The sequence below is a fragment of the Kogia breviceps genome, chromosome X (assembly GCF_026419965.1).
Source record: "Kogia breviceps isolate mKogBre1 chromosome X, mKogBre1 haplotype 1, whole genome shotgun sequence".
NCBI lineage: Eukaryota > Metazoa > Chordata > Mammalia > Artiodactyla > Physeteridae > Kogia > Kogia breviceps.
In genome coordinates this window covers 52,616,015-52,631,776 of record NC_081330.1, presented here as the reverse complement: position 1 = coordinate 52,631,776, position 15,762 = coordinate 52,616,015, and the positions used below count along the sequence as shown (strand labels likewise).

General features: G+C 34.7%; 1 protein-coding gene across 6 annotated transcripts in view; it reads left to right on the top strand.

Annotated features, from left to right (window-relative positions):
• The window catches only part of PCDH11X (protocadherin 11 X-linked), a 779,467-nt gene that overhangs the window by 424,704 nt on the left and 339,001 nt on the right, over window positions 1-15,762 (top strand). For 4 of the 6 annotated variants that reach the window (XM_059049893.2, XM_067023490.1, XM_067023485.1 and 1 more), the window contains one exon: window positions 9,807-9,836. The exons of the other annotated variants lie outside the window; for them this stretch is intronic. In XM_059049893.2, coding sequence (XP_058905876.1) covers window positions 9,807-9,836 — 30 coding nt within the window. The remainder of the gene's footprint in view (window positions 1-9,806; window positions 9,837-15,762) is intronic. 6 annotated transcript variants of the gene reach the window in all.

Below are 15,762 nucleotides of genomic sequence, written 5' to 3'. Positions count from 1 at the left end.
TCTGTGGGCGCCTGGCAATCTTTGGTATTCATTAGCTTATAGCTGCATCCCACTAGTCTCTGCCCCACCATAACTTGGCTGCTTTCGTTCTGTGTGTGTCCTCTTCTTACAAGGACACCAGTCTTTGGATTTAGAACATCCCTAAATCCAGGATGATTTCATCTCAAGATGCTTAACTAACTAACATCTACAAAGACCATTTTTACAAATAAGATCAAATTTTGAGTTTGGAGTGGACATGAATTGTTGGAGGACACTATTCTATCCACTAAAGCTATTATGCTTCATTTGAGTTGATAGTATTAAGACAAGCTTAATGAAATCTCACAAACGTAAAAGCAATGAATTCAACTGGGGAAAAAATGAAGGGTTTTGAGTTTCAGTTTTTTCAGATGATTTGAAATAAAGTTGAAAATTCTACAGAAAATGCATTAAAAGTGGAAATTAAGTATGGAATTGCTAGAGGAGTTTGAAATAGGGGAGAATATATCAGTAATCAGCTAAGAGCTCAAGAAAACTATATGATGATCCCAGAAGATAATATTTTTCCCACCTAGGAAATAAGCAAGAAATGATAATGAGTATCAGACAATTATAATAACTTAGTCTGCTGTAAGCTAGGTAATATTAGATTAAAACTAAAGCTGAAGGATACATTAAAATGAATGCATCTATATCTTAGGTTCAAGTCACAATCAGGAAGTCATATGCTTAACTAGTACCTATGTGAGACCACTATATGAGAATTTAATGTTCACTTGAATTGATGGTAATGAATTAATGATACTGTTTTAAAATACCCTTTTGTTATCTCAGAGTTTGATATAAAGACAGGCACATAGGTCCCTTTTAAAATTTTATTTCTTATCATAGATCTAGTTACTCATGCTTTCATCTAATATAAAAACCAGGCATTCACAGAATTAAGCAGTCTGGGTAGCTACTGCACATTAAAACAATAATTTCCTTTTAGCAAATAAGAAAGATCATTTGTATTCTGATGTTTATTCTCATAATCAATTTATTACTCTGATGTTCATTTTGTAAACATCTACAAACTTTAATAGATGCAATGAAACATTCTCAGTTTTACATTTCACAAGAATGACACGTTAAGATGATCTGTAATTTAAAGTGATATTGGAGACAATTGCATATGTCTTTAGCAGCAAACAGAGGTATCTTTATGCAAAATTCAAACAATTAAAAATGAAACACTGTTTTGACTGGCATGCAATATTTTAAGAAAGCAGACGTGTCTGTCACATTGATTTTGTTATTGTCACAGTATAAGAATGTTTCAGGGCAAGAGTAGGGTTTTGAATAAACCAGAAAGATTATATGAGAACAAGTGTAATAGTATTCTAACTTAACCCTGCCTTCTCATAAGAAACTGTGAATTTGGTATCATCCATAATATTCCGCTTCTATGTCATTTTGAGAATATTTTACTCTTGATTAGCTTTGTTAGATCAATTCTAGTATCAATCTTGAATAAAGCATTGTTTTTCCCCACCTTAGTTTGACTCTCATTCTGGTACTCTATATAATCTCTGCATGTTCCAAATCCAAGATTCAGCACCCATGGAAAAATCATTTCAACTGGATTTAATCAGTACTTTCAATCCCTTTCCCCCATATTCAGCAAATGCAATGTCATTGTCCCATGATATCCTATGTGTTCTCCAAACTGTTTTATCAGACTTTTAACAGTGATATACTATAAGGTAGGTGGATTTGAATAAATAATTTGACAAACATTTTAAAAAGTTTCATTCACTTTAGCAGAGGGAATTTCCTTAATATATTTCAAATTATATGTAAATTCATATCAAGAAATAGATAACTTTTCAACCCTCTCAACGGATGGGTTTGGCAACCTGTTCAATGGTATCTTACTAACAGGGAATAGTACATTAAGCTCACATAGTAGAATAGTTCATGCTAAATAGTTTTATTGAACTAAATAAAATAATTTTGGACTCCAGTGTATAGTTTAAAAAATATTTAGATAGGAATTTAATTCAAAGTATTCTAATATTTAATTCTAATATTTAGACAGTCTTTAATTCTAAAGTTAAACATAAATTACCTTGATGGCAAGGATGTGGAGAAATTGGAACCCTTGTACACTACTGATGGGAGTGTAAAATTGTGCAGCTGCTTTGGAAAACAGTCTGGCATTTCCTCAAAAGATTTAACATAATGTTACCCTATGACCCAGCCATTCCACTCGTAGGTACATACCCAAGAGAAAAGAAAACACATGTCCATGCAAAAACTTCTGTATGATGTTTATATTAGCATTATTCATAATACCAAAAAGGTGTAAATAACCCAAATCCCCATCAATTGATGAATGTTTAAACAAAATGTGGTATATCTATACAATGAAATATTATTTGGACATAAAAAAGGAATGACTTACTGAAACATGATGCAACATGGTTGAACCTTGAAAACATTGTTATAAGTGAAAGAAGCCAGCCACAAAAGACCACATATTATATGATTTTATTCATAAGTCCAGAGCAGAGAAATATACAATAAAAAAAAACAGAAAGTAGGTTAGTGGTTGTCTAAAGCTTGGGAGAAGTGAGAGGTTAGGGGGTGATAGTTAAAGAGTATGGGGTTTCTTTTGTTTTGTTTTGTTTTATGTGTTTAAAAAATTTTTATTGGTATATAGTTGATTTACAATGTTGTGTTTTAGGGTTTCTTTTCAAGGTGATGAATATGTTCTAAAATTGAATATGGTGATGATTACAGATACCTGTGAATATACAAAAAAAACCATTGAATTTATACTTTAAATGGATTAAATCTATGGTATGTTAGGTATATCAATAAAGATGTTAAAATAAAACACCTGTAATAAGAGCTAACATATATACACTATTCAAAGTGCCAACTACTGTTTGATGCCCCTAGTTTACTGATTTAACCCTTGTAACAAATACTCTAGAGTAGGAACTCATATTTCTCTATTCTACAGATGATGAAACTAATGCAAAATGACAAGAAGAAACATGCCTGGGGTCACATAGGTAATAAGCGATAGAGACAAGAGTTGAATCCAGTCAATATAGCTCCAAAATTTGTGCTTTTCAGTAAGATTCTTAATCAATTATTACAATCTAGCTCTAATTATCTATGTAATTAAATAATAGAGGAATATCTTACTATTTGATTCAGTCTATAAATATTTATTGTAGGTCTCTTTAGTACCAGGCACTTTTTTAAGGCATTGAGAATATAGAAGAATTCCAAACTCCAAAATGACAAAATGCCTGCTGCCACAGAGCTTACCTTCTAGAACTTTATTTTATTTATTTATTTTTTTGTTGTTGTACGTGGGCCTCTCACTGTTGTGGCCTCTCCCGTTGCGGAGCACAGGCTCCAGACACTCAGGCTCAGCGGCCATGGCTCACGGGCCCAGCCGCTCCACGGCATGTGGGATCTTCCCGGATCGGGGCACGAACCCGTGTCCCCTGCATCGGCAGGCGGATTCTCAACCACTGCACCACCAGGGAAGCCCCTAGAACTTTAGAATCCAGAAGATCTGGATTGAAACCTCAGTTCTACACCTTACAAGAAGAATGATTAAGTAAATTTCTTCATCTCTTTGATCCACATTTTCCTCTTTGTAAAATGGAAATGATAATTTTCTCACATCAAAGTGTCACTATAACAATTGAGATGATATTTGTAACGCATTTACTAAAATGCTTCATACTTAATAAATTAAAGGTGATGATAGCAGTGGCAGTGATAGTTGTAGTAATAGTATTCCTGCCATTGTCACAATCATCACCTTCATCATCATTAAATGTAGCTAATGCCTTGGATTCAGTGTAGGAGGAAGACATAGCCTTCTAAAGTTTTGCTTGAATAAGTTCACATAGCTACTTGTGAACCCAGGACTGAAACCTGAATCTTCTGATTTCAAATTTCATATTCTCTTTTCTGATACATTGAAACTATATATATAATTTTTATACCAGTCTCAAATTTAGAAAAAAGAGAATAAGACAATAAAAATCCATAGATACATTCCCTTAAATGTGTTCTTTTGAAATGGTGATTTATATTTTAGAGAGTAAATAGATAGTAAACAAACATGTTGAGAAGGACATTTAGGCTTATTATTATTATTAGATTCACCAGTATGTTTCCTTTAAAGCCAACAACACTCTAAGTTGCTAACTGAATAAAGTTCTGAAATACAATGTCACATGTACCAGCCTACTAAAAACATAAACTAGGCTGTGATAGTTATATGGAGATTTAAGCCAAGTAAAAATTACACTTCAAGTTCTGATATTTTTAAAGCGTAGATTAGGGGGAGGGGTTGGATACTCCACATGGTATGGTATTTGAAACCTGACTCCATAGGCTTTTAATTTTTTATAAACACACATGCACACACAGCGATAAAAAACCATCTTCCCCAGTTTTTTCCATCTGTTAGACAAATATTTATTCGGGATCTGCTCTGTGTACACAGTCATAACTATTTTCATTTGACCATGCCATTCAGAAAAGGTACCACCACAACCCTGCCGGTGTCATTGAAAGTGTTTTTTGTTAAATCTTGACCACTACTGGACATCTCAAGTTGCTATTGCACCTGATCCAGCTGACAAAAATTTAGTGATGGTTGAATGGACCTAGAGATTATCATACTAAGTAAAGTAAGCCAGACAGAGAAAGACGAATATCATATGATATTGCTTATATGTAGAATCTAAAAAATAAATGATACAAATGAACTTACATACGAAACAGAAATAGACCACAGACATCGAAAACAAACATGATTACCAAAGGAGAAAGGTGGGGGTGACACATTAGGAGTTTGGGATTAACATATACACATTACTATATATAAAATAAACTACAAGGACCTACTGTACAGCACAGGGAATTATACTCAATATTTTATAATAACCTGTAAGGTAAAAGAATCAGGAAAAAAATAGATATATATGTATGTATGACTGAATCACTTTGCTGTTTTCCAGAAACTAACATTGTAAATCAACTATACTTCAATTAAAAAAAGAAATTTAGTGATGGTTGATGCTTTATTGAGTGATAATTGTAATCAGCTTTTATTTTATTTATTTTTGGTGGTACACGGGCCTCTCACTGCCGTGGCCTCTCCCGTTGCGGAGCACAGGCTCCGGACGCACAGGCCCAGCGGCCATGGCTCACGGGCCCAGCCGGTCTGCGGCATGTGGGATCCTCCCGGACCGGGGCACGAACCCGTGTCGCCTGCATCCGCAGGCGGATTCTCAACCACTGCGCCACCAGGGAAGCCCCATAATCAGCTTTTAAAATAAAGCAGTGCTTATCAAGTGCATTGTCTCCCGTACACATTCTGTTCTATTTCTTTCCTAATCAGCAGGCAGAGTAGTGAGTTAGGATAAGCTCTGCTGTCTTTGTCCTCTAATAAGTTTCTTCCTCTTTCTGTTACCTGTGTTTAGAGATGTGGCTGCCGTGACTTCTGACTCTAGTCTTGTTCCCTTTACTCTGTCATTAGTCTTAGTGATCAGAAATTCCTAATAGTTGTGTTCAAGAGGACAGCTGCTCTGTAAGCAGCAGCAATACATGAAGGCAGAATGAAGGTAACAGCTGTACAGTACACAAGTCAGAAAAGTAAAAGAGAAGTAGTAAACTTAGAGATGGGTAAAAGAAGGAGTTAGGATTTTTCAGAGACTGCACAAAGGCAATATTCTTTTGGGTTAGAGATCTCTTCTTGTGTTGACTCCATCCTTTGTCCTTGCTGTGTTCCTTCTGAATGCACAGGCCAAACACAGACAAAGCTGAAACACAAAAGCACATAGATATTGAGGAATACCAAAATCACTTGGTCTTATTTCTTCCAATTATACCGATACAGCTACAGCCTCAGTGTATACTTGAATAACTCTTCACTGTGAGACTTATCTGCCACCATACTCTACTGTGCTAACACTGTATGATACAGAAGAGAGCTGACTAAAATTTGAGGATGCTCTCCTAGTTGGATCATTCCCTAGATATTAACACACTTTACTTCTCTTGTATGCTATATCTTGGCCCTCTTTTTCATTAGAGTCAATCAGCTCTATCAAACTGGAAAATTAGATATAATAGGAGAAATGTTCATTTATTGGCAGTAAGAGTTAGAATTTATTCACTCCTAGAGGTTAATAAGAACGTATGAAAACTACATGACTAATGTATACTATAGAAAATTCTGAGCCCATAACATTCAGACTGGTGAACTTTTCCCCCTACCTTACTATATATAATTTAGTTTGGAGAGTGATTTTGTTGATATAATTTTGGCCTCTTGGGGGTCATTTTTAAAATAAGGGTATAAAAATCCATGTCTCCATTAAAATAGAAATTGCTTTTCAGCATGTTTTTTCCCCTTCCAGAATTGATTTTTTTAAATGTTTCTATCATCAAATCTGATATCAATTTGCCAACCTACTCACATGCCTGCCAATATATTTCTGTGCTTTCTTTTAATTCTAATGCTTGTCTAGTTGTCATGAGATAGGGCCCATTTACGGTGACAGATTGTGTTCTGTCTGTGTGGTGTGGAAAATGCAAAGACTATCATTTTAATATTTCCCATTTGATCTATTTTAAACTTTCTCAATAGAAATTCTCAAACAAGGGCAAAAGGAACACAGCATAGGCAATGCTCTTAATTAAAATATATAATTTAGGGAAATAAACACATATTCTGGAGTTGTCTTTTTTCACTGCAATGGTAAAGAGGTGCTCTCATATGTTGACTAGCCTTAAATATTAAGTCATTACTTTTTCAATAATTCACTAATTTACCAAGATAGATATAATTAACATTTTCACATCTTCACTTGTTTTGCTAAGGATTTTGCATTGCTCAGTAATAAGTGGTAAAATATCTAACTAAAATATACTGTGTTTTTGACAGTAAATTCTAATGGAGGGAATATAATAAAATCTATTGTGGTTCTATAAAATAAAGAATGGTATTTTTTAATATTATATTCTTAAATATAAATATTATATTCTTAAACTTTTAAGAGTATTTTGTCCATGATATTATTTCTTTTGGAAAGTTAACATTTTTAACCTGTTATTTAAGAATTATCATTCATAATAAGGAAATATGTAAATACCAATTATTTAAAGACATTAAAATCCAAGGACATTTTCTTGAAAGAGATTATTCAAGGCATTATCCTCAGGCTATGCCTTCACAGACAAATAGAATTCTAACACTGAGCCATTGATGGCTGAATTTGATCAACACATAAGGACAATAAGAATATCTTAGGCTAAAAATAACTACCCAAAGTAGAAAGAAAAAAACACACTTTGATCTCCTTAGATAATAGAATTGTGACCATGTCTGGATACCTTCCTCAAAAGTCAATTTTGGAAACTCAAGTTAATTAAAACGACAGGAAAAAAAACTGTACCCTTTTTGGTCTGAGAATAAGTCATTGTATAACAAAATACAGAGCCTTTGTTTTGTTTCAAGGCAGATTATGCTCAGAGACTGAGATTATCTTTGCCAATATTTTATTTAACACAAGTCTACTGTGGGAATTATAATTTCACAAGCCAATAGCATATGAAATAATGTCCCTTAATAAACCAATAAAGAAATAACATACTCCAAACCAATGATTGATTAATTACACTATTGTTCCAGGCAAAGGGCACGATGAAAGGAATAAAGTCCAAATTTAGTTGTGGTGTAACTTTCTGTTGCAGGAAGGGGGACCCCTTCCAGGGCCTAGAGTGGGCTCTTGTCTAACACTCGCAAATGAATTGTCCAAGGAGACACATGTACTGACAAAGCAAAATACTTTATTGGAAATGGGCACCCAGGCAGAGAGCAACAGGGTAAAAGTATCCATAAAAGTATCCATAAAACCTGGCCTGCGGTCTCAGGTTTTATGGTAATTGGATTCGTTTCTGGGTTATCCCTGGACAATCATCTTGCATGGCCCATATTTGATCTGACTCAGGGTCCACCCTGGTGGCGTTCACATCTCTCAGCCAAGATGGATTCCAGTGTGAGGGTTTCTGGGAGGTGGGCAGGACATGTCGTCTCCTCCCTCCTTCTTTTAGCCCCTCCCAAATTCTTCCAGGTTAGTTTTTACATGACATACTATGGGTTGGCATGTCCTTCCTCCTTTGGCCTCTCCCGAATACCCCTGGTTAGTTTTTGGTGGCAGCACCACATTCTTCATCGAGACCTTCTGTTGCAAGACAACTCAGGCAAGAGGTTATCATCATGCCTGGTCAAGGTTTCAGTCAATGATTCCCTAACATTTCTATGAGCTGGTTCTCGGGAGAGAGAGCTTAGTCAACTGAGAGCTGATGTCCAGCTGCCAGCACAAAGATGAAAGTCTCTTGTTGTAGAGCACATCACTAGGAAATGAAGGCACTGAGGTTGGCAAGCATGATAATCTCTTTCCCTGGGGCTGCTTCATGGTTTTCACCACTGCTGAGCAGAGATCCACCTTCCTAGGCAGGAACAAATACCCCAAATTCTTCTGAGAGCTATTAAGATCAGCAAAGAGTCACCTTGCCCAGACCGAACACTCTCAGATGGTTCTCACACACTCTGGGTATTTATACTTTAATGTCCTCTTGCCATAGTTGCTTCTTCATATGTTCTTATTGATAAGACCCCGGCGGTACCCCTCAGCAGCTGAGCTACTACTGAGTGCTTGTCAGCAACCGCAGATATTGATGATGACATCCTGACACAACTTCAATACTTTTATCGAAACAACTTTACTTATAAAAACAACTGTGTTCTTAGATCAAAAGAATTTTTGTCATGAACAAACAGATCTGAAATCATATCAAACCACTAAACAACAGCATTCATCCTCTTACTACATTTATTGTATCTCTCTTTGTATATATCCTTACTTCAAATTCATCTCTATCTCCTCCCCAATTTTCTCTGATGCTCAGAGAAACTTTTTCACAACTGTAGGAATGACAGGGAACTGAGATCAATTTTGAGGAGAAAGGACTTTGTGGAGCATTGTTAGCTAGAAATATTAGACATGTGATCCTTTTATCATGTGATGTATTCATCCTCTACAAAGGAGAATGAATCCAAGTGACAAATGGCCTAAATGCTTCTGGAGTTTTCAAAATCAATTTACCCCATTTCCTGAGGTTGAATAGGGGAAAAAAGAAGTCTTAAATAAAAATGAGCAAAATGACTTTACCAGGATGGCTGCAAAAATTATTTAGTTGAACAGAATTGAATTAAGGTGTTCCTAAGACCCACAAAAATTAACATTTAGAGAGAGTATCCAAAGCTGTATAGATATTTATGTTTACTCCTAATTCATGAATCTCCAACTAGTTTTTTTTGTTTTCTTTTTTTAAGAAATGTGTTCATGCTTGAGATAAAGACTCATCCATTTAAAAATGGATGGAAAATAAATAAGAAAATATCTAATTGGAAATATGTATTTTCTTGGCCAATACCTATGTGAGCTAAGGATTTAATGACTTTTTGATGACCATTGAAGATTTTTATATGGCTCTACATATTGCTGTATGAGATTTACAATGTTATTATAGCCCTTTCCTGAAACCACTGAAGAATGCAACAGATGAAAATAGTTTCACTAGAAGAACAAAATTGTGTATTATTGCACTTGGAATTTTGACATGTTTTTTTAAAAAATGTATTTGCAATAACAAATTGTAGCTGATTTTTGTTTTTGTTTTTGTTTTGTTTCATTTTCCTTTGCTTCCTTTGCCTCCACTTTATCCTAAATCAGCGGAAATCCGAGGGAAAAAAGGCAGGAAAGGTAAGATTGTAAATTTCAAAGAAAATTTATTTCAAAATATGTTGTGATATTTTTTTTTCTTACATTTCTGAAGCCACAGTAGCTACTAAGTGGAGTTAAAACTGTAAGTATTTAAGATGACATATGTTGTAGTTCTGCCTTAAAAGAGCTTCAAGCTGAGCTGTCTACATTTTGTATCATTTACACAGTCCTGGAAGCAATTTTCAAGTCTTATTTTATTTTATTTTTCACCAACACTTTCTTTTCCCACTGTGCCAAAACAACATACTGCTGACAGCATCACTTCATGAATATTCTGGTAATACAGTTATTTTATGATAGATTTTAGCAATAAAAGGGACCATTTTGGTGTCAATTCACAATTTAACAGTGACAGCAAAAGTCAGTGAATATGAAGCATGATGATATCTGATAAGGTCACGGAGAAAACTACCATAAACTAAACATGGTTAATCAGTAAATTGATGTCCTCTGAGAAACTGGGCTTTAGAATGTCATCTTTCAATGCAAAAAATTTTTATAATTGAAATATAGTTGATGTACAATACTATGTTAGTTTCAGGTGTATTACATAGTGATTTGACATTTTCATACATTATGAAATGATTACCACCATGATAAGTTTAGTAACCATCTGTAACCATATAAAGTTATCACAGTATTATCGACTGTATCCTTTATGCTGTATATTACATCCACATGACTTATTTATTTTAAAACGGGAGGTTTCTACCTCTTAATCCCCTTCACCTTTTTCAACCACTTTCCTCCCCTCTGCCAACGGCCTTTTTGTTCTCTGAAGTTTGTTTTTGTGTTTTAGATTATGCATATGAGCTCATACAGTTGTTGTCTTTCTCTGTATGATTTATTTAACTTAGCAAATATCCTCTTGATTCATCCATGTTGTCACAAATGGCATGACTTCTTTTTTTTTGAATGGCTGAGTAATATTCCATTATTCATAATATTTGATGGACTCTTATTTGGCTTCCATATCTTGGCTATTGTAAATAATGCTGCAATGAGCATTAGGATGTATATATCTTTCTGAAATAGTGTTTTAGTGTTTTTGTGCTGGATCATATGGCAGTTCTATTTTTAATTTTGTGAGGAAACTCCATACTGTTTTCCACAGTGGCTGTACCAATTATATTCCCACCAACAGTGCACAAGTGTTCCCTTTACTGTACATCCTCACCAACACTCATTATTTGTTGTCTCTTAATGATAGCCATTCTGACAGGTGTGAGGTGGTATCTCATTGTGGTTTTGATTTGAAGTTCCCTGATGATTAATGATGTTGAGCATCTTTTCTTATGTCTTTTGACCATCTGTATGTCTTCTATGAAAAAATGTCTATTCTGTTCCTCTGTCCATTTTTTAATCAGGTTGTTTGTTTTCTTGATATTGAGTTGTATGAATTCTTTGTGTATTTTGGATATTTACCCTTTATCAGTTATATCATTTGCATATATCTTCTCCCATTCTGTAGGTTGCTTTTTTTGCTTTGTTGATGGTTTCCTTTGTTATGCAAAAACTTTTGAGTTTGATGTAGCCCCATTTGTTTATTTTTGCTTTTGTTTCCCTTGCCTGAGGAAATAGACCCCCCAAAATATTGCTAAGACCTATGTCAAAGACCCTGCTGCCAATGTTTTCTTCTAGGACTTTTATTGTTTCAGGTCTTACATTTAAGCCTTTAATTCATTTTGAGTTTATTTTTGTATATGGTGTGAAAAAGTAGCCCAGTATGATTCTTTAATGCAGCTGTCCAGTTTTCCCAACACCATTTATTGAAGAAAAATTTTCACATTGTATATTTTGGTCTCCTTCAATGTGAAAATTTTAAGTTCTGCTCACATATATATGAGCAGTCTAGCTGTCTAGAAAAATTTGGTTTTCTACCATTAAAAAAATAAACTATGTCACACATATTGTTAAATTTTAATTACCTCATTGGTTAAACTGCACCACCACTAAAAATAAACAGTTATTCATCTGTTCACTGACATTTGTTTTCTAGAATTTATGTCTTGGTTTCTTCACCTTGTTTTGAGGTTTGGAACCAAAATGTTGTCATAACTATATGCTAGGTTAAATATGAGTGTTTTTCTAGTTTGAGAGACCAAATTTTGTCTTTGAAAAAGAACTTGCCATAGGGTGGTCTAGACTATGCCAGAAGTACTCTGTTAGCCCTGGATGGCTTTATCAAGTGTGAGAATTACCTGAAAATGGAGCCTGACTAGAATGTCAAAATGAATTTTCATTAGTGTTTGAGAGATAAACTAAAATAACAGCATTAGAGAATTTTCACTCAATATACCTTTCTGAGAGTTTTCAAATGCCTATCTGAACCATCTTATCACTGTGACCTTGGAGTGATGACTTTTTGAGAACTAACTCCTCCGAGAAGGCAAAAGTTTATAGAAGATTTATCCAATTAAAAGAAGGGAAGCAAGGGGAATAAAATTTCACTAGCTATGTAAAGTGAAAGAGAGAGGGAGAGAGAGAGAGAGAGAGAGAGAGAGAGAGAGAGAGAGAGAGAGAGAGAGAGAGAGAGAGAAGCTCTACAGATTTTAGGTATTTTAACATTCTCAACCATTCTGGTAAATTTAGAAAAGGACCTTTTGCTCAGTTATATCAAAGTTGGAATTTTGAAGAACAGAAATATTGGCAGATTTTATCTAGTATAGTTATTCTATAAATAGAGAAGTGTTTTTGTTTTAAAAAATTAAGACTGTACACAGCACTCTGGGGTGAACTCAGAAAACACCTGGGTCATGAAACTTTAACATAAACCACTTCAGTTGTGAATATTAAAATAGTAATATAATCACAATATATGGAGCAATGGAAAGTGTGGTTTTTAGTGATGGATACTTTTTTTTGTCAAATAAAAGCAAATCTGGACTTAGAGATTTTATTCAGAATAGAGAGAAGACTCTGACCTCAGAAATCTGCAAGGTCTTAAAATCTAACAGAAAAAAAGGTGTTTCATTTTTTTAAGGTAAAAAGGGTAAGCAGAGATAAGCAGAATCTTTTAAGAAGAAACTGGACAAGCCAGAGAAGTGGCCAGTGGGGTCTACCAGGAAAAGTGTCTTGCTGTGGTCAGCTGATTCCCAAGAGACCCTGATAAAGGGGATGCTTTCCACATTTTTAGTGCTTGCTCATTCCTTGGTGGCAAGCAGAGCTCAGGAGCCTATAGGAAGGAGAGATTCCTGACTAAAGTTTGGTAAAGACAAAATGTTGTAAGAAAAGGAGGGAGCCAAAGAATGGTCATATCCCAGGTTTCGGGCAAGCCCCTGGGATGGGTTCCCAAGTGAAGGTCTTTGGCTTCATGCAGGAAAGAATTCAAGAGCAAGTCAAAGTAGAGTGAAGGCTGATTTATTCAGGGAGATACACACTCCATAGATAGAATGTGGGCCATCTCAGATGGCAAGAGGGCCCTGGGGTATGGGTTGTTAGTTATTATGGGCTGCATAATTTCATAGGCTAACAAGTGGGAGGATTATTCCAACTATTTGGGGGAAGAGGCAGAGATTTCCAGGCGTTGGGGCACCACCAACTTTTTGTCTTTTATTGGCGGCCTCTGAACTGCCATGTCTGTGGGTGTATCATTTAGATGTTAATGTATTACAATGAGTGTATAATGAGTCTCAAGGTCTACTGGAAGTTGAATCTTCCACCATCTTGGACCTAGTAGGTTCTAACCAGCTTTTGTAGTATCTTGTTTTTCTCAACGACTGTGCCATTCTAATTGTTGTGCCCTGCCCACTTCTCTCCAGTCTCAAAAGCAGAGTATAAGAAAGGGACAGCTGTGAGCACTTGGTCATTTTTTCCCACTACTGTTCTATACCAAAGTAAACACGGTAAAATTAACTTACTAATATTGTGCTTTCTCTGTTCCAAGCACTGTGTGTGTGTATACATATAAGTGCATATATGTATATATGTATACTTCTATATATATATCTACATCTACATCTATATCTATATGTCTATACCTACTACATATTTAGTCCTGTAAACTCATAGTTTAATCCTATGAACTCTTTTACAGATGAGGAAACCATGGTACAGAGAGGTTAATTGCTTGCCTAAGATTACAGAGCTCACCAGTAGAAAAGCCATGAGTTGAATCCAAGCAATCTATCCAGAATAACTTTTTAAAAAAAGAGAGAAAAACTTGAATCATAAAACAAATACTTCTTTTATATCAAAATAATTGTTTCATTGTATTTTAGAAATTACCATGAATATATTCAAAGTTTTAAGATGCTTCTGGAAGAATAATATTTTTTTTTAATTTACTTCTGTCAACTCTGATGATGCTGCAGACCTATTATCAAGCCCTTTTCACTAGTCTATATGCATTCTATACCTAGCCTGATATAATATGGTTAACATATACTACCATGGAGATTAGGTCTGTCCTCTGACACCCTTTATTTTTGGTTCATTGCGTTTATGTATTTGAAGGGAATTTTGGATATTAAATTCAAGAAGCTATAAACCCTAAATATATTAAGTGTCAGAATATTCATTAACTTTGGATTTACTGCAAATGTCTCCATAAAAAAGTTGAATTAATCTCCTCAACTCTTGAACCTCACCTATTTAGGTTTTTTAATATAAATTATAAAATATTACTTTTACGTTCAGTTTAATTCAGAGTAAGTGAAAAATATAAGCTTCCTGCATTTGTAAAAAAATAGGGCCACATATTAACTTAGCTAAGAATGAAGTATCTAAATGAATGCTTTATTGTCCTAAAGTCTCAAACATCAAAGGACCTAGAGTCTCAAACTTCAAAGGACCTATAATTTCTCAATGACTTCCTCAGCTATTTACATTTAAATGACTTCAGAGACCTCACCAAACAAGACTAGTTTTAGATTCCAAATCAGAGGTTTAAGGTACAGAGATAGATAGACATGATTTTCTACCTCTCTTTTAAAAGATTACATTTCACAGGGAAGCTAGTGGCATTCAAAGAGCAGAATAAAAGCAAATGTCACACTCCATAGTTCATTCATTCTTTAGTATGGAATGGCTAAGAGTTAATTAAGGGGAAAATACATTTCAACACATAGCCACCTGTGATTGAATAGATTAGTGATAGCAATGTCTATTTTCAACTAAAAGAGAGAAGTACAAGTTTTGAACCCAGTTAATATAAAACAAACATTTCTTACTTAAATACAAACTGATTCCCTAAATTAGTACTAACCTAAAAATTTCCACGTAGATTTTTTTTTTAATCTCTCCCCTTTGGCTAAGCCTGAGTTTAAATTGCCCTTAGGGTTTGCACAAATGGCCATGCTTGTTAAAGAGTATGTTCACCAAAGTGCAAAACAGAAGTTGGCAGAAATAGAACTGACTGAGATTCTCAAAAGAGTATATTTCTTATTTCTTTATATTTGCCTGAGGTGAATTTACAAAGTGACTTCTTTCAGACTAGGCTATTTGGTAGCAGAAAGAATAGCTATGGGAAAAAAGCAAATAAAAGTCATTGCCTGTTATTGGCCTCTCTTCTTCCAGACTCCTTTCATTTGTGTAACCATTTGCTCCAAGGCTACATGAAGAAGAGGGAGGCAATGAGAAAGTTCAAACAACATATATTAAAGTAACATTTTACTGGTGTCTCCAAGCTACTTCTTCTTCCCTTATCCTATTCAACAATCCAGAAACTTTGGGAAGTTTCTTCATCATAAATTGTCCTAACTGTATAATTTAGAAGTTTGAATATGGCACAGCATGTTGAGATATTTTTTAAAGGTTTTCTCTAAATGAAACTCATTCTAAGTTTACGTTTCTGAAGAGATGTATCCACAAGCCTTGGCTTTAATGAAGGATTATTTTCATGCATACTTTTTGCAGCATGATAATCTAGCAAATTCATGAAGCTAAATCTACAGCAATTGTGAAT